Source organism: Natator depressus, chromosome 2 (genome assembly GCF_965152275.1).
Source record: "Natator depressus isolate rNatDep1 chromosome 2, rNatDep2.hap1, whole genome shotgun sequence".
Taxonomy (NCBI): domain Eukaryota; kingdom Metazoa; phylum Chordata; order Testudines; family Cheloniidae; genus Natator; species Natator depressus.
In genome coordinates, this window is record NC_134235.1 from 15,978,552 (window position 1) to 15,997,051 (window position 18,500).

At 40.9% G+C, this 18,500-nt stretch overlaps 1 protein-coding gene across 1 annotated transcript in view; it reads right to left on the reverse strand.

Annotated features, from left to right (window-relative positions):
- TG (thyroglobulin) overlaps nucleotides 1-18,500 on the reverse strand; it is a 214,543-nt gene that overhangs the window by 129,227 nt on the left and 66,816 nt on the right. The window contains exons 23-31 of the mRNA XM_074942893.1: nucleotides 17,252-17,374; nucleotides 15,490-15,605; nucleotides 14,350-14,458; nucleotides 12,058-12,255; nucleotides 8,417-8,584; nucleotides 5,789-5,854; nucleotides 4,594-4,674; nucleotides 2,041-2,178; nucleotides 71-247 (exon numbers count right to left, since the gene is read on the reverse strand). Coding sequence (XP_074798994.1) covers nucleotides 71-247; nucleotides 2,041-2,178; nucleotides 4,594-4,674; nucleotides 5,789-5,854; nucleotides 8,417-8,584; nucleotides 12,058-12,255; nucleotides 14,350-14,458; nucleotides 15,490-15,605; nucleotides 17,252-17,374 — 1,176 coding nt within the window. The remainder of the gene's footprint in view (nucleotides 1-70; nucleotides 248-2,040; nucleotides 2,179-4,593; nucleotides 4,675-5,788; nucleotides 5,855-8,416; nucleotides 8,585-12,057; nucleotides 12,256-14,349; nucleotides 14,459-15,489; nucleotides 15,606-17,251; nucleotides 17,375-18,500) is intronic.

Genomic DNA, 18,500 nt, shown 5'->3' on the forward strand with positions numbered 1-18,500 from the left:
ATCGATGCTGCCAGGAATACAATATACATCTGTCTGAAATATACAATTTAACACAGAAATTAAAGCTCACCTATTTTGTGATACACGGTCTGCAGCTGCTGAGGTAATACAGTCTGACAGTTTTGGGGGATGTGGTTGATGTAATTATCACAGATCTGAGCCTCTGGATAGAGAATGCAGGCAAAATATGTGCTTGTGGTATTCCAAAGAGCTGCCAGCTGACAAAATGCATCTTCTTGTGCACAACCTAAGAGGCAGAAAGCAGCTCAGTTTTATAAACTTAGCTATTTGTGTTCCCCTTCTCTCCATTCCCCTCTCTCACTCGTTTATCATTCTTAATATTAAACCTTTAGCACAAATACTCTTTATTGAGGTGTGTATTATTGATCTTATTATGCTATTACTGTATAAGAAAAAAAAATAGGGACAAATTCTGCTTTCAACTGGTATAAACTCAAAATAATTTCCTGGCATGAGTGGGGTTACTCCAGGTTTACACAGAAAAAGCTGAGAATAGGATCTGGTTCACAGTCTTTTTTTGTTTTAGGCAATCTTTTTATAAAACAGGGATCAGAACACCCAAGAAACAGATATGAGGATTTCCAAACTAATTCAATATATTAAGCCTACAATAACAATTGCATATTTCTTCTGGTTTATAAAATAAAAAAGGCAGTATCAGCAAACATTTTCCAGAATGTCCTATGAAAAGTTTGTAAAATTATTTCTGGAGAGTTTCTCTCATACACTAAAAATGCTTTTATGCAGATTGACCATATGAGTTGCTTCCTTTTAGTGGTTTACCTTGAAATTCACACCCTGGCTGGCTGCCTTCCTTCCTTGCTACAGCAGAGGAATTTTGCAAAACTCCAAGGTGCTAATGCACTTTTAAAAAAATAAAATAAAGAACTGATCAAGCCAGTTTGCTAATTATTGTGCTACTGGACTGATGCCCTGAGCAGTGTAAACATAGCCAGAGACGTAGCAACCCATCTTTCCAAAATATGGAAATATGTTATCCCCCAACATTTCTACACTGCGCCAGCGCTGTTTCATAAAATATGTACTATAGATAATAAACTTGATTTGAACGATGTCTTACAGAGGGATAACAGGTGCCAGGAAGATGACTTGAGAAAACTATGCAGTGATCGCCTTCTTTATTCTTTACTACCTTTTACTCCATTTCCAGGTCACACTGTGGCTAAAAGAAACCTTTCAGGGTTTGTTTATGCATCATTAAAACAGCAAAAATGGCTGCAAACCATTTTTTCCTCATTTGCAGGTCACCTTTCTTTGTTGTTTTAATGTTTTAAAGTCAGGCACGTGGGACATCACAATGGATGAACAGGCAATAAACAAACACAGGGCCTGATTCTCCTCTCTCTTACCCCATTGTTACCCTCACAGTGTGACTTCACCGACGTCAGTGGAGTGACTCTGTAGTATGAGAGGAGCATCAGACCCATATCTGAACCCCAGCATCACGGAAAACTGGAGAGATCTTCACCTTTTATAACAAACATTTTTGAGCATTACTCCATGACTTTTGTCCTTTTCTTTACCTAGGGGCTCACTCAAGTTTTTACAAACAACTGTGCCTACCCTGGCAAAAATTCATGTTCTGGAATTCACCACTGGTGCAGCTCCACAGCATTAACGTAGGCAAGACTCAGATGATTTTAACACGCCATCTAACTTGGTAGTATGAACAGTTGGGTACGGTCTACACTACTCTATAGCTTCCACGGCTGCTACCGCTCGTGAAGATGCACCAGCAGTGATTTTTTTTTTGCCACAATTGACAAAGCCACTGAGCGGCAAGGGAGTGGTGCCAGCCTGCCAGCCTCATCATGGGCTGTGTGGCTTCTCATTGAGGCTGGCGATTACATGACTCCCATGTGAATTTTTGCGCCTTCCCTGTGAAAAAATCCATAAATGCTGCGGGTTCTAACACCCGTGACTAGGGTAACTACCGAAACTGCTGATTAATTATTGTTTCCCTACTAACATGTAGACTAAAGGTCTAAGATTTCTTACGTGTGAGACACCAGAGTGTTGCCTGCTCTGCTGAATACTTGTGTTTGAAGAGCCAGTACTGCTGGGATGGGAGGGAGCGGCTTTGGTCTAGTTGTATCAGGCTGTTGTCCATTAGGGAAAAAAGTTCCATAACAGAATCTGATCCACATTAAAAAAAAAAAAAAGAAGAAGAAGAAGAAGATTTATTTACAATCTGGGATACATGAGGATTGTTTATATGTAAAACTCTGAATTCTACAGTGTGACAGCTGAAACCTTTTCTCAGGGTTAATGTATATCCAGGTTGGTTTTAAATAGGACTGTTCCAGGGATAATGCCTCTGTATTTGAACTGTGTTTGGGTTGGTATTTTATCTTTTTTCTCAAGAGTCTATTAAGGAGCTGAATATGCTCATATCACAGCATCTCCATCAACCAGGAATTAAAAAAATAAATGCACCAGCAAGAAATGGAAAGGCTGTTAACTTTATCCAGTCCATCTACCTGCCATTGTAGGATCATTGCTCACAATATCTTTTCTTGTATGTTAGCCAAGTTAGTTTTAATGACCTGCAGTGATGCAATTTCCACCAGTTCCCTTGGGAAGTTATCCAACAGCCCACTATCAGCAAGTTTCCCCCAATACTTAGCCAAAATGCTCCTTTTATTAATTTAATCCTATTTCTCCCAGTAATACCCCCACATAGCACCTTAAGTAATTCTTCTCTATCCCTGACATATGCTGTCTTCAAATGCGTGTAGACTGTGGTGCCTTCCCATTGTTGTCCCTGAGCTATTTTTGTCTCTTTTCAATTGTTCCCCTTAAATAAGCCCATGCAGCTCTCGGGACATTTTTGTTGTTTTTCCACTGATCTCCTTCCAGTTTGTCAATTAACACTCGCTTATTTGTCAAAAGAGAGGAGCAGACCACACCGCACATTATTTTGGCCCTGTACAACTCCCACGTTCTTTAATCCATGAAGCACTAAAATAGCGAAAAACTGAAACACAAAACCAAAGAGACACTAATACTTGGATCACAAATGCTAAACCTCACACATATCTCAGGCTGAACATGTGCAGGGTGCTTATTGTATCTATTCATTTTCCCTTATCATAAAATATTCAGAAATGTTGCCATGTGCTCTAAACATGATCGTGCGGTAATAAAAAGTCTCACTCTTGCAGATATTTCCCCAGATTTCTCAGTCACTCTGTATTTTTAACAGGTGACCTTGAAGTCTTTTTACCTGTCAAGACCCAAGCCTTCAGTCTCCTAGGTTTCTCTGGGGCTGTCCATAAATTGTGTAACAATTTATTAGTGGGTGAGTAGGTCCTTAAGTGGGTGTGTTTGTTTCAGTGTTACAAAAAGTTACAAGAGGTGGGTGGGTCTTGGAAAAAAAAATCACCAAAAATGTGTTGCGTAATTTAGGGACAGCCCCTCTTGAAACAGTAGCTGATATGACTCATCCCTAAGGCACGGTGCAGAAAGCTGCATTCCTTACATTGCTTTAAGTTTTAATGATATCATCAATTGTTGCAGGGAAAACGTAGAACCCCAACGCCCTGAACTCAAGTCTTGGCAGCTAAATGAAAAGAATTTCAGTCAATGTTTTAAATGTTTCTGTTCCTCCTTTTAAAGTCTAGACTTATGGTCCACTAATCATATGGGAGCTTAGCCAGTTAAACAGGAATTTTAGTTCATCTTTCATGCAAATTATATGAGGTAAATCAATAACAGTTTGCCCTGTTTTACCATTTTACCTGCCTTAAATCACAGCTGCATCTCCCACAGACATTCATCAAAGCTTCACAGAAGGATTACAACTTGGTAAAGATGAACCAAAACGCTGCCATCAAGAGGCCACATCCTTTTCTCATTTACACTTGTGTAGAAACTCTAGTGACTTCAGTTGAGTTGCTTTGGATTTACACTGGCCTAACCAAGAGCAGAATCTGGAACAGCAGGTGGCTATGGACAAAAGGCCTATGATTCTAGTTTCAGAGCTCAGGCTTGGTTCCATTAAGCTCCCAAAAGTCTGTGGGCCAGAACCTCAGCTGGTGCAAATCAGCATAGTTATGGACCATTATGTTCATTCAGAAGCTTATCAGAAGAAGCCAAATCCTCTGAGTCTGTACAGTTGTCATGAGAACAGGCTCTCCTCTGATATTCCAGACCTTTCGCTTCTGTCCTGGCCATGGAAGTGCAGGGACATGCGAAAATGAAAAAGGAAGAGAAGCTGGGCAGAAGGTTCAGGGGGGTTCTTGTTTTGTCTGAACCAATCTGCCCAAACCCACTCATTCCCCATGCATGTACTTCAATAAAGAGAAAAACAATAGGCTTGACACCAAGTGTTCTGGGCACTCACAGCTAAATTCTGCATTCTCCTACGCTGTCTTAAGCCCATCCTCCTTGTTTGTCACATGAAATGTATCAAATCTGAAGTTTGCCCTTGTTATTTCACAGAGTCATAGAGTTTAAAGCCAAATGGGGCCATCAGATCATCTAGTCTGACCTCCTGTACATCACAGGTCAGCAACACCACCCAGCATCTACTGCCGTACTACCCAGTACCTGGTAACATTAGCTCAGTCTGTGTTTGTAAAACAGCCGCATCACATGCAGAGGATTTTGTCCGGGTAATCATATCAGAACCTAGAACACAATCAGAGCTATTTATTATTTTGTATTATTGGTATTAATATAGTGCCTAGAAGCCCTAATTATGAACTAGGACCCCAATTGTGCTAGGCGCTGTACAGACACAAAACAAAAAGACTGTCCCTTAAGCTCATATTGATACCAGATGCAGTTCTTCTATGAAACACACTGACTATTCGTTCCTAAACAGTTTGCTGGTACTGAGTTTTACACAACAAGTTAACAAACAACATTTTACCGTGCAATGTTATTATCTAAGCAAACAGCTTAGGAAGTTTCACCGAAGGATGAAACAGTTGTGTCTGCACTTAGCCCCTGTTTTGGGGCCAGTTAGTGTATCAGTCCCCATGCTTTAGGGTACAAGCAGTTCACCAGCTGGAGTTCGGAAGAAATTCCTCTCTGTGATATATACTGCACAAGTGAATTACACTACAGGAGGCTTTACAACTACCTCTAAAGAACCGAGCACTGGCCACTGGCTGAGACGGGCACCAGATTAGAATGATCACTGGTCTGTTCTGATAGGGAAGTTCTTATATTCTGAGTGTTGGGTTTTCAAAAGCTCTGGAACTGCCTTAGGTGCTTTTGAAAATCCCACCATGCTGAACCAAAATGAATCCGCTAAACTCAGTAAATATCCATAATCAGGAAATAATCAATACCAAGGCTCTAGAAGCATGTCACCCTATGTACTCCTAGAGCAGTAGCAAAAAAGTGTTTGGGGATATTCATGCAGTAAATCTAATGGGAACAATGGAAACTTGTGATGAGTCATGATAATTAAACAAATCTATCTAGATATTTGCAAAATGCCAAATTACCATGGTATCTAGGGGCTGACAATGAGATAAATGGCTTTATCTCCATAGCTTCTCGCATAGATTTAAGAAACAATGGGCCTAATTCACCTCTTGCTTACACTGATTCTACACCAGCATCATGCCTTGTAGGTGAGAAAAGACTCTGGTCTAAGGCCAAGTTTTCTACTGGTGTAGCTCCCTTAAAGTCAAATGGCTTTTCCAGTTTACACTGGCAGAGAATGTGGCCCCAATTTTTTTGGTCTTTTATTTTTCCAACCTCTTATAACTGACAGCAGGATAAAACTCACCTCTCCACAGGTAAACCCTCTGAAAGCTGCTAAAGGCTCCTTCCATTTCTTCTGAGAGCTCAGAAGCTGACAAAGAAAGAAATGTTCAGTAGTGCAATTGCTAAAATTAATTAAATGGTTTATGCTGAATGGCCAGGACATTATATCAAAACACATTCCAAAGCTTAATACAACTACGCAATAACAATTACAGTATGATGACACTAAAGGAAAGATGGCCTGGTAGTTCGGGTGCTAGCCTATGTCTGGTGAGCCTTGTGCTGCCACAGACTTCCCATGTAAACCTAGAGAAGTCACTTGTCTCTCTGTGCCTTAGTTCCCCATCTGTAAAAGGGGGAACATCCCTACCTCACAGGGATGTCGTGAGACTAAATACATTAAAGGGTATGAGGTGCTCAGATACAGCAGTAATTGAGGATGTATAAGAACCTCCACCAGACGTTTGTTGAGAAGTCATAAGTACCGTAAGCAGCATTTCTCTATCTGTCCATATAGATTCTGATACTGCACCCATCAACATAGCAGCTAAGCACAGCAATAAGAATCTTAAATGCTGTCTAACCAGTCAAAGCATTGGTAACAGACTGTATTATAATAGTCAGCACCTTTTATCTTAAAAATGCTGTAAAAACATCAACTGACCTACACAGCACCCCCTCCTCTCCTCTCCTTTCCCCCCCCCCCCCCACCCCGAAGCACAATTATTGCCTTTTCACACATGGTGAATCTTTGGCAGACAAGTTAAGTCCCAAGGTCCTGATCCTGCAATGGGATCTATGCAAGCAGACCCCATGGCCATATGGTATCTCACTGAATTCAATGAAGCGCCACAGGGCCTGGGTCTCTACCTAGACAGATCCAGCTGCAGTACTGGGGTCCTTACTTTCAAAAGCGTTCACCAATTTTTGGTGCCCCAGGTTTTGGCCACTCAAGCTGAGATATTCGGGGCTGGCTTTTAGAGGTTCTGAGCATTCATAACACCACTCAATTTAAATGGTAATTGTTGGTGTCCACACCTCTGAAAAATCAGGACCCTGAGAGGCAGCTAAAATTGTGGACACTTGTGATAATGCTGGGTTTAAGTTTTCAGAAGCTGGTACCTGAACTCCATATACATAATACATGGTGATGGGTAAAACCTGGCAACTGAACACCGTCAGTATATAGTTGAGGGTACAAAAGCAGTTGCATACATTCATCTGTTTGCTCATGCAGTTATCCTGTTTAAATCTGAGACTCCATATTTTGAGCCTGATTCACTGCTATATTGCTCTGCTTTTACCCAGCTGTCACTCCCGTAGAGTGGTGAGTCAAGACCTTCGTGCACACAATCGACCAGTTGCATCTGCATGCCCATATTTTAAACACATAATTAATTTACATAAGCCGTTGCAGTGCCTCACTATTTAAAAAAAAATCTAACTCTAAAAGCTGAATAAGAATTTTTAGTTCCTCTAGACAACACACCACACAAGGTATCTGTCTTGCGTATCGCTAAGGTTCTTCTGACCTTTGAATCTAAATAAGTAACAAAAACACATAACTGCACAGCCACAGGATCTCTTGGCTTTGAAACATGGTTTTGAGTTTACAAACCTTGAAAATTAAACTGTCATAAAATTAATTTATGCCAAGAGTTTAGATCACATGAAATCCGGAAGCAGCCACTGACTACAGTACAAATGAGACAATGGATACCTTTGTTTTTAGATAGATGGTTTACTTGAACAGACCTGAATTAAGTGTTCAACAAAGCCCTTGCAGAACAATGTACAACAATGTGTTTTGAACGCTGTTCATTTTCATTAACACAGGTAGCCACAATAAAGTACAAGGGGCCCATCTTGTAGGTTAAGTCATAAAAATGCCAGGGCTGCCCGGGGAGGGGGGGGGTGCGCAAGTGGGGCAATTTGCCTCAGGCCCCGGCCCTGCAGAGGCCCCCACGAGAATATAGTATTCTATAGTGTCTTCGGTGGCACTTCAGCAGCGGGTCCTTCAGTGCCGCCGAACACACTTGGAGCAAGTGAAGGACCCACCGCTGAAATGCCACCGAAGACCCGGAGCGCTGCCAGGTGAGTAAAAATTAAGAAGGCGCTTAATTAATTAAAGGGCCCCTGAATTGCTTTGCCCCAGGCCCCCTGAATCCTCAGGGTGGCCCTGCAAATGCACCAGACTAACGGATAATTCATAGAATCGTAGGACTGGAGGGGACCTCGAGGGGTCATCTAGTCTAGTCCCCTGCACTCATGCAAGGACTATGTATTATCTAGACCACTCCTGATAGGTGTTTGTTTAACCTGCTCTTAAAAATCTCCAACAATGGAGATTCCACAACCTCCCTGGGCAAATTATTCCCAGGGTGCTTAACCACCCTGACAGTTAGGAAGTTTTTCCTAATGTCCAAACTAAACCGCCCTTGCTGCGATTTAAGCACATTGCAATTAAATTCATTCTACTTGGCTCATACATAGCCAGATCCTGCAGTCCTTATTCCAGCAAAGCTATCACTGAAGTCAGGGAGAGCTTTCACTGAGTGGAACGGAGAAAAGGGCTGGAGGGTCTATGTGGACAGTGAGTATAGGATAATTTAGCAAACGTAATTTAAGATGAAAGAATATATTTACTTACTTCCAGCAAACTCTTGTCCTCCCAGACTGAATAAAAACTGCTGCTTTTTTTCATTGTAGTTCACCCCTTTACATATTCCATCTCCTCCAGGCTTTGAGTTTCTACTCCAGTCATTTCTGTGGCAGATCAACACATCTGGGTAGCTCATCAACCCACACAGGATAGTGCCTAGATTCAGTTGAAGAGAGAATTGTATGTTTGTAATAATACTTATACTGCACCTTTGTAATCACTAAATAAACCTCAACACCACAGTGAGACTGATAAGTGTTATCCCCTTTTTAAACTGAGAGAAGTGGATGCTCAGAAAATTGGGCCAATTTTTACAAATTTGAGTGCATAAAGCTGAGCACCTAAATTCATGCCTAAGACATATAAGCTTGTAGCCTGGTTTTCAGAGATGCTAGGCACCACAAATACCTTCTACTTTATCAAATAACATTGAATAATAATTAACACCACCCAACTGTGTGCAAGGCATTTCATAGCAGACCTAGAGAGACACACTCATGGCCTCAGAAGTCTTACAATCTTGGGCCCTGAACCAACACAGCACTTAGGCATATGCTTGAATGCTTTATTGGACAGGGGCCTGAATTCAGTCAACTTAGGTGTAAATCTTTCCCAAACTTATACCGTAAGTCAGTGGCATGGCCAGGTGCAGAATCCAAGAATTCTGGCTCCCAATGTAACTCCTATAATATCTAGACTCATTGCATTCTTGATTTGTGGCTGCTGTCATGGCTCAGACATAGAGGTATTCTACATGTACTTAAAATGTCCTTTAATAATTCACTCAATAAGTAAAAGTAAGTATTTCCTACTAGCAGTGAATGTGCTAAATTTTTAACCAAAAATAACAGTCAGATCCCTGCATTTTGAGACATTATTGACCCAAACATGCTATCACAGGTAAACAGACAGCTTCATAATGTGCAGCCATTTCCTAATCTCTTCCACACATTCAGATAGTAAGACCTTAAACACATAAAAGGGAGGCCAACTCATTCTGACAATGAATGCATGCAAAGTGTACAAAACTATACTGGGTTGCTTTTCGTTTTGTATTGTCCTTAACAGAAATATGATGGGCCTGATTCACGACTGCATTACTCCAGTTTTGTGCTGATGGAAATCCAGTGGCTTCACTGGAGTTACACTGGATTACACATTAGTTAATCAGGCCTGCTGTGCTTCCACTTTGTTGAATGACTCGTGACTTTCTACAGTATCATCATGCTGTGGTCTGCATCATTAGCTCTCATTTTAAAATGACATGAGCCAAAAAACTAAGCAATGAAATACATCATGAAGTTTAACACAGGAAGTAGAAATGAAAAACAAATATCAGGGTATCAATCCCGAAAGAGCAGAAATATACTAACTGTACCACATCATAAATAAAATTGCAAGTATATTAACAATGAATTTGAAACATCAAAGGTTATTCATCTCGGCATTTTGCCCAAAAAATACACCCCAAATCTGCCAACAAAATCAATCTTGGTAAATACACTCTGTTAGACCTTCATTAATAACTTGGACTTTGTGTACAATACACATAATCCGTTACCAAGAATTAAAGTTCCAGAAAAATGATAGCTAAAATGCCAGCCAAGATTCCTTTAAAAACTGACTTTCTTTCACATATTTATTGCCACATGGGACACTAACATTTCTTCCATAATTCTGACACAAAGGAAAGTTTGTATCCAAAGCCATTGATTTGCAAAGCACTGAATTTTCACATGGCATAAATAAATCCTGTGCTCGGAATAATGCAGATGTTCTCTGGGAAAAAACCAGTATTCGCCCATCTAATCAAAGACCATATTATAATGCACAAGGGGCAAAGTCACGATTGCATGGACAACCCTAGATCTGGCATTTTCTAACTGTTAAGTGCTGCAGTCTCAGGCTCTGACCTTGGAAAATCAGGCCCTTACAAGTGTATTTAATTTCATACCTATGAACATTCCCATTGAATTCAATGGTACTGTGCTTAAAGTTAAGTATACATATCATCCGTTGCAGAATTAATGATGATTTGTCAATGCAGTTTTTTGTATCTATTACACTACAAGAGTGCATGATTCTTTAGAAATGTTCAAGACATGCTGTCCCTGTCCCAGTGAGCAAACCCCATTCATAGCACTTTCTACCATGAGCAGCCCCATTGCCAAGTACAATCAACTGCTTGGAAATACAAGAAAGAGTCGAACAATTCTTGGAGAACCCGTGTTGTAAAATCAAATGCCTCAAAGAGGCCCTGATTCAGCACAGCTCTTCAGCACATGCTTAACTTAATTAAGTCAGTGGGATTTAAATGTGTTTATAGTTAAGCACATGCTTAAGTGCTGGTGGTAAATGGGCCAGATTCAATACCACCATTTACTTCAATCTGGTTTCAAAAGATATGACCTCTCGGACCATATCCCAATATCCAAGCCAGGATACACTATATTAGAGAGCAACAGCTACAGAAATGTACACTGAGTAATGAATATCATCATGACAGGTAAGCATAGCCCTTAAAGATGATACAGCAGATAGACCATAAATCTGATTGATTGACAGAGAATCAATGATCTTGCCAAGATATTTGGGATCAGTCTTGAAGCCAGTGAGATGCACTGCACAGGATGATACATGTTTGTTTAGTGGGAGTGCTGGATTGAGTTAGTGGCCTATGATATACAGGCGGTCAGACTAGGTGATCTGATGGTGCCTTCTGGCTTTAAACTCTGTTATTCTAACTTTAGGAAGGACTGTAGGGGATACGGATAAGGCAAGGGAGAGAACGCATGAGAGGACAGAATGGACAAGACTGCCCTGATCAATGTAATAGCCTTTGCACTTGGGTTGGGCTTTGCACTCCATCCATCTCACTGAGTTCTAGTTTGACTCCAGTGATTATGGAGTATCTGGGAAACCATAACCTGATGTAAAAAGTTGAAAAGCTCCTTTTCCTGCTCATAGAAAAAGGTAATCAGTTTATATTTTAAAAAGAAAAGGAGTACTTGTGGCACCTTAGAGACTAACCGATTTATTTGAGCATAAGCTTTCGTGAGCTACAGCTCACTTCATCGGATGCATACTGTGGAAATGTATTTTCCATAGTATGCATCCGATGAAGTGAGCTGTAGCTCACGAAAGCTTATGCTCAAATAAATCGGTTAGTCTCTAAGGTGCCACAAGTACTCCTTTTCTTTTTGCAAATACAGACTAACACGGCTGTTACTCTGAAACCTGTCTTTATATTTTAAACATTTCATATTATATTTTAATTCCCCCATCAACATACAAGTACCCACTTCTGGCAAACTTGCTGATAACCCTCATTATTGCAGTATGTGCCATTTAAAAGATGTATACAAATACAGAAAGGGGATTACTACCATAGACATCCAGTGTTTAGACATTCTGCCTGCCCACATAATGGAGTGAGATTCACCCCTGGACAAAGGGCAGCCCAAGGTCTATGCGCCACTTAAGTCTCAATTAGGCCAATAGGATTTAAGTTGCACATAGGCATAGCACTGGCCCTCTGCACAGGCATGAATTGCACCCAGTGGTTTGCTTCTGTTAAGTTTCCCATTGTATGGGATACTATTTTGCCTTTGCAGTTTGAACAATATTACCTCCATCAAGTACAACATGGCTGAGGATAAAGCCATCACAGCAAGGATCCTGGCTGCAAGCCTGACGGCAGAAGAGATGAACGTCTGTCAAAGACGTGCCAGCTGCTGAGAGAACCACTGAGCTGTACACGCCAGAGAGCACATTCTGAAAATCCGTCAGCTCAAAGATCTTGAGACCAGATATGGTGAATTCTTGTCCTGAACAGAACAGGAAGAAAAAGAAATGAGTGTTCCAACAAGTGCAGGAGGCAAAGCAATAGCCGCAGAATATCTCCAGACCTAAGCTGGCTCTATGTTTTATAATAAAAGCCCAACATAGCGAAATCGTTCTGGCCTTTAAGTTTCATTACAAATCTGAAACTCACACTAAGTTCACCAGCAGGATTACATATTCAGGCTACTATGATCTTTCTCAAATCTCAGATAGTCTAAAACACCAAGATGCAAGGCAGAAGTCTCTGCCCAGGTTCAAGTGGGACTTGACTTAATTTTGAGCAAATCTGAGCTCAGTTTACGATTTCTGATAGAAATCAAATGAAATAGTGAAAGGAGATGTTTTGGACCCAGGCCTAGTAGAACTCTGCCATTTGGGATGGTTTGTTTTGAGCTTTGGAGTTTGTGCAAGGAGTGAACAAAAAACCCACATGAACAAAAAACGCATGGGACAGCTAATATTGTGTGGCTGAATGGTACCTTACACCATGAGTAAGTCCTGTGGAAGTCAATGATATTACCTGGGGAACAAGGTATTTCTCAGTGTAAGAGTATCACAATTTGTGTCAAAATGAGCCAAGATAGCCAAACAATGCAGTTCTACAACAGACACAATGAAGTGACACATCAAATGCAACTTGTTTTTTGCCAAGAACTTTCTTTTTGTGAAAAATCTGTATATCTGCTCCAAGCAGATTCTAGAGTTCCTTCTGATGAGACATTAAGGGAGACAGGTTTGAATGGGGGTGCTTATCCACAAGATTGTGTGTGTACTCTCTGTACACAGAAATGGATATTTTTAAGCAAGAGGTGCAGGTGCAAATTTTGTGTGATTCATTTAGATGTTCATGTTTGACATTAAAGATTGACTCAAACTGTAAAGGAAAAGGCATCAAAGGTGCCCTATTAAATGTGTTTTTTGTAGGGCTTTGGGTTTGTTTTTGTTTGGTTGGTTTGGCTGCATTTATTTTGTTAAAATAATTATCTTTGCGCTGTCTTGACCTGAAAATTTGAGGAAATAATATAATTAAAATAATCAACCTAGAAACTTTCAGATATAATCACCTTCAGTCACACTTACAACAGAGCATTAGCTGATCCTGAGATATGAAATGAGGCACTACATAACATAGTAATTCTACATGCCCACATGTTGCTATGCTTTTCCGCCAATGGAATTGATAATTCTTATAACATTTTGTAGTTGCCTAAAAGGTGAACAATGTTGAGTTTTAGGCCCCAATATTTTGATATTATAAAAATGGTTTTGCTAAATCTAATCTGAATAGAAATATTTTTGTGATATTATTGAAATTTTGATGACTTTTTTTAAAATATGAACATTCCCCTGAATGTTGTGTTTATACAGCACCTAGCACAATGGGGTTCTGATCTAAGACGAGGTGTTACAGTAATACTAATTAATAATAATAATAATAGTTTAAAAACTGACCAATCTAGTATTACTGCCCAAGCCAGGAGAAATGCCAAATGTATAGAGCATAAATGGTGAAAAGCAAATTCCATTTTAATGATCTAAGGTTTTACTAAGGAGGAAAAATTAGAACAAGATTTTAATTTTGTATATGATTCTTTATAATATTGTGTCGGATTTCTGTAATTAATAAAAAGACAGAAAACCTAGGCTAACTAAAGACTCCCCATCATACAGAAACACAGAAGTAAGAGAATAGGCTAAGAATGACCAATGCCTTTCTACTCTTCTCATCTGCCCCTGCCCTCTCACCCTCCACCCCCAGCCCCACATTTCAGTTCCAAGGAACTAATAGTGTGGGACATACCCACCTGATCCTAAACTCCTGCTCAGCACCCCAGAGGATGGTAAAAAAACCCACTCAAGCTCCCTATATATAAATCACACTACAAGAAAATAAATCTTAATAGAATCAAAAAACCTTTATCCGTTATTTCTGGAAGACTGACGGAGGTTGTCGTGCTGCTATTCGGTGCCTGACCCTGCAAAGACTATGTCCTTATGGAGTTGAGGCCTAACTGTTGGCAGGGTCCGTTTTTCACTTTTCTAGACAACTGACCTATCAGTGGAGGTTCAGTACCTACCTTTTTTCAGATACACGGTCACTTCATCCTTCTCTGGGTTCCTCACTTTAAGCAGGCAGCTAAGATTAGCAATGCTAGTGGCATCAGAATTCCCCATAACACCTTTCATCTGAGACAGACAGAGACACTATAAAGGTGCTTTAATTCATAGCCGGGAAAATACAGTCTATTCAAGCTTATGAGGATGATGAATTAGTATATACTGTTCATAGTTGCCACAACTCCCTGAGGCCCTCTAGTTCTGCTGTTTGATCACAATTCCATCAGCTCAGGGCATAATTCTTTGATGCTACTCTACCGTATTAACAATGACAGCGTAGTTTCGTAAACAATGAGTTGCCTTAAGAAAGTGGCAAAATGCCATCTAGCTCAAGACCCTGGACTGTAGGAATGGACAAAGATCTGACAAGTGACACGATTATCTGTTTCAGTGTTCGCATAGCCTAGATCTTTGAAGAATGGGAGTTTGTGAATGGTGATTTGGTTGGAGTTGTAGCAGATCAGCTCAGGGGAGGCAAACATCTTCTAGGAAAGACCAATATAGGTGGCAGTCCAGCAAATTTAAGATTAGTTTCCTTATTTCACATGCAATAAGGGCAGGCAGTGCTGTCCAGGAGTTAGAACAGGAGATTTGGAGCCCAGATTGTTGTGTTTTATTCCTGACTCTACCACTGACTCAGTGTGACACTCTGGACATGTTAATTCATCTCACTGTCGGTTTTACTGATACTCTGATGCAATATTGGGGGGATGCTATTCATGACAGGGATGCATGAATTAGAGAGCACTCTGCTGTTCCCAAAATGTTCAGAAGTGACTAATGATTTTGGGTACCTCCATTTTAGGGTGCTGAAATCAAAGCTCCTTAAAGGGACCTGATTTCTAGTGGGTGTTTGTCCAGCACTTTCTAAAAATCAAGCCTCTTTAAGGTGTCGCAACCAAACACAGAGGCACCCAAAAATCACTTTTGGAAAACCTTGACTCTAATGTCTTTGCTAACCCACCAGCACTTCACCATTACCATAATAGAACACAACATCTAAACAGTCAGGAAACTCCCTGGCATTCTGACAATGGGTTCTCTCTCTGGCTATCAGGTATTGTCCAGGCTATGCATTTTAAAGAAGTGTCATTATTTACCAGTCCAGAAGTGGTACAGTTGAAGTTGGTTTCAGCAGCACTGTGCAGTTCACACAGCACCTCAGAACCTGGAGCAGATACTGTGATAAAGCCACATGACTCATCCGTCTCACAGTCTGAAAGCATGAAAGAAATGTAAAGGTTCACCATTTCGTTTACACAAAGCCACATGTTTCCAGCTGGCTGATAGCTATGTCTTCTATATACACAAAGACTCCTCTTACTGGATTTGAACTATAGCCCTCGGCTATATTACAACTTGCACCAGTTTAACTAAAACAGGTTTTTAAATCAATTTATACCAATTTAACTAAACTGCTGCAAAACCCTGTTTGGACACTCTTAAATCACTTTAAATTTAGCTTATATCGAGTTAGCGTCACTGGGTCACGAAGCTCCTTGAGCTCAACTGACATAACCCAGGTACAAATTGATTTAAGACTCCACACAAGTTTTGCAGCAGTTTAGCTAAATCAGTTAAAAATCACACCTTTAGTTAAACTAGTGCAATGTGTAAAAGAAACAGGAATTTCCAGACTGGATCAGACCCCCCACATCTACCTAGTCCAGTAGTCCGTCTCCAACAGTGGCCGGTTCCCGCTGCTGCAGAGGAAGGTGCAAGAAACCCAGCAGCAGGCAGATATGGGATAACCTGCTCCCAGGGATATAGACCAGGCTTTAGTTACTCATGATTGAGCTGGAGGACAAACTATCTTGATTGAGAGTTGGTATGTAATGTAATGAGCCTGGATTGTAAGAGTGCTGTGGCCTTTGCTCAAGAAACCAAAGCTGGTCAAAGGATTCCTGGCCAACTATTTCTCCGTTGAATTTAGCCCCTTTTTCTTTCTCCACTTATTGCCTGCCAAGAGACTGGTGCAAGACTGTTACTGGAAGTTGTTCAATGAACATTTTGTGCATAGTGTGTTGCAGCCCTGAATGGTTTGGCACAAACATTTTTTCAGTAGTCAGAATTCTCTATCCAAGCTGTGTGACTAGTCTCACCACACTTTCTGGGGCTGAAACACATGCCAAGTGCCTCCAGACCAGGATCCTTTTTGCTGCTCAGCCACCGTCCCCCTCCACCTCCCTTTCTGTGCCTCTCCTCCTCACTGCAGCCCCTGCTGATGTTGTATTCACTTTCCTGTGTGATTTTAAAACACTCTCCTATCTCTTTCTGCCTTCTAACTCTCTCACTTCCAAACATAAAAGGGCCTGATCCAAAGGCCATTAACATCAACGAAAAGATTCCCAGTTGGTTTCAATGGGCTTTGAATTAGCCCCAAAGTTAGGACACATGAGGTGATCAAAGGACTACTTGCCTTGCAAACAGAGGTGATCATGCATGAATATTAAAACTCACAATGTCCCTGTGAGGTAAACAAGGATTGTTTTTCCCTATTTTATAGGCAATGTACAGAGCCAATGTACAGAGAGGTGAGTGGTCTGATTTTTAGGGGTACTGAAACCCATAGTGTCCAGCCATAGTCAACAGGAATTATGAACATTTAGCATTTCTGAAAGTCAGACCATTGATGACTCGTCCAAGGCCACATGGTAATTGAAAGCACATTCACAAACAGACGTCCTCTCTGATATGAGAGGAAGATCAACAAACACTGATCCTCCCACAGTGAATTTGCTGCTGAACGGAAAGTCAGACAATGCTAGGCTAAGGCATAGCAGTAAATTCAGTCCTTGAAAGCTGTCCTCTTTGGTGACCTCCACCGTATGCCACACACATTTGCTGAGAGCCATCCCTTACCTGAAATGCACTGCAAGAGTGCACTCTGGGAGTCTCCTTGGATGGTTTCTGAGCGAAGGATCCTAGCATCTTCTGCACCGTAGATCAGTTTAGATTCAGGAACTCTTTCAAATTTTCTGAGCACTAAAAGGCAGAGAACATGGTCAAGTCTCCTGCATGTTATTTCCATTGCTCCTCAGTTTCCAGAGAAACTCAACACAGACTTTACTTAAAAAAAGAAAACTCACGGTGTGTAGGGGGAAGGATTCATTAGTTAAATGGACAAACAATATCAGGTTTCTGTGAAACAATCAGAAAAAATGAAAAAGCGTCTGAAACAAACTGTTGCAGAACTCTCCTTGGAGATATTAGATGCTCAGGGCCAGGTCTCTGTTTGAAGCAGAATGTATTAGAACGAGGCCATAAATGGGCAAGAAGGCGACTTCTTGCTTTTCAGTCTTCAGGTTTATGCAAACTGTGAGCTCTATTTGGGGATAAGCATTCATTTTACTGTTGGGCTGAGTAGAGAAAAGGGAGCCAAGGAGTTAATGAATAAGGTTATTAATCTGACGCATTGTGTGTACGTAGGATCTGCAACCACCCAACCTAAATGTGACCACTTTCACTGGTTGAAACAAACCTCAAATGTACAGAGAAGATTGTAGTTCCCTTTGAGTGTAAGATATTTGGGGTAAGGAGTCTCTCTCACCACACACAGTGTCTTGCACCATGGGGCCTCAATCTCACTTGGAGCCTCTAGGAGTTACTGGAATATAATTAATAATAAGAATTAATTTATATCTTGTTATAACTCTCTTTGTCTCCTTGGCATGTAAGATTAGTTTCCTTTAAAGATCAGTCAGAAGCTCAAAGGGAGTTTAACTGAGTCCAATTAATTTAATGTGAGATAAATTTACAATATGGTGTGTATCACATCTGAATGTGGCCCTTAGCATGCAACTGGGCCCATCAGAGAACCAGGCATCTTCCCTGTTGTTATTCTCGGATGTTAAAGAATACACCGAAAGGGAGCTACCTTCTCTCTGAGTGAAGATCATAAGAATGGCCATACTGGGTCAGACCAAAGGTCCATCTAGCCCAGTATCTTGTCTGCCAACAGTGGCCAATGCCAGGTGCTTCAGAGGGAATGAACAGAACAGGATATCATCCAGTGATCCATCCCCTGTCACCCATTGATGGACCTATCCCTCCAAGTGAGAGATGTGCTTGCATGTAAATCAGTGATGGCAGTCTGTAGCAGTGCCAGTTA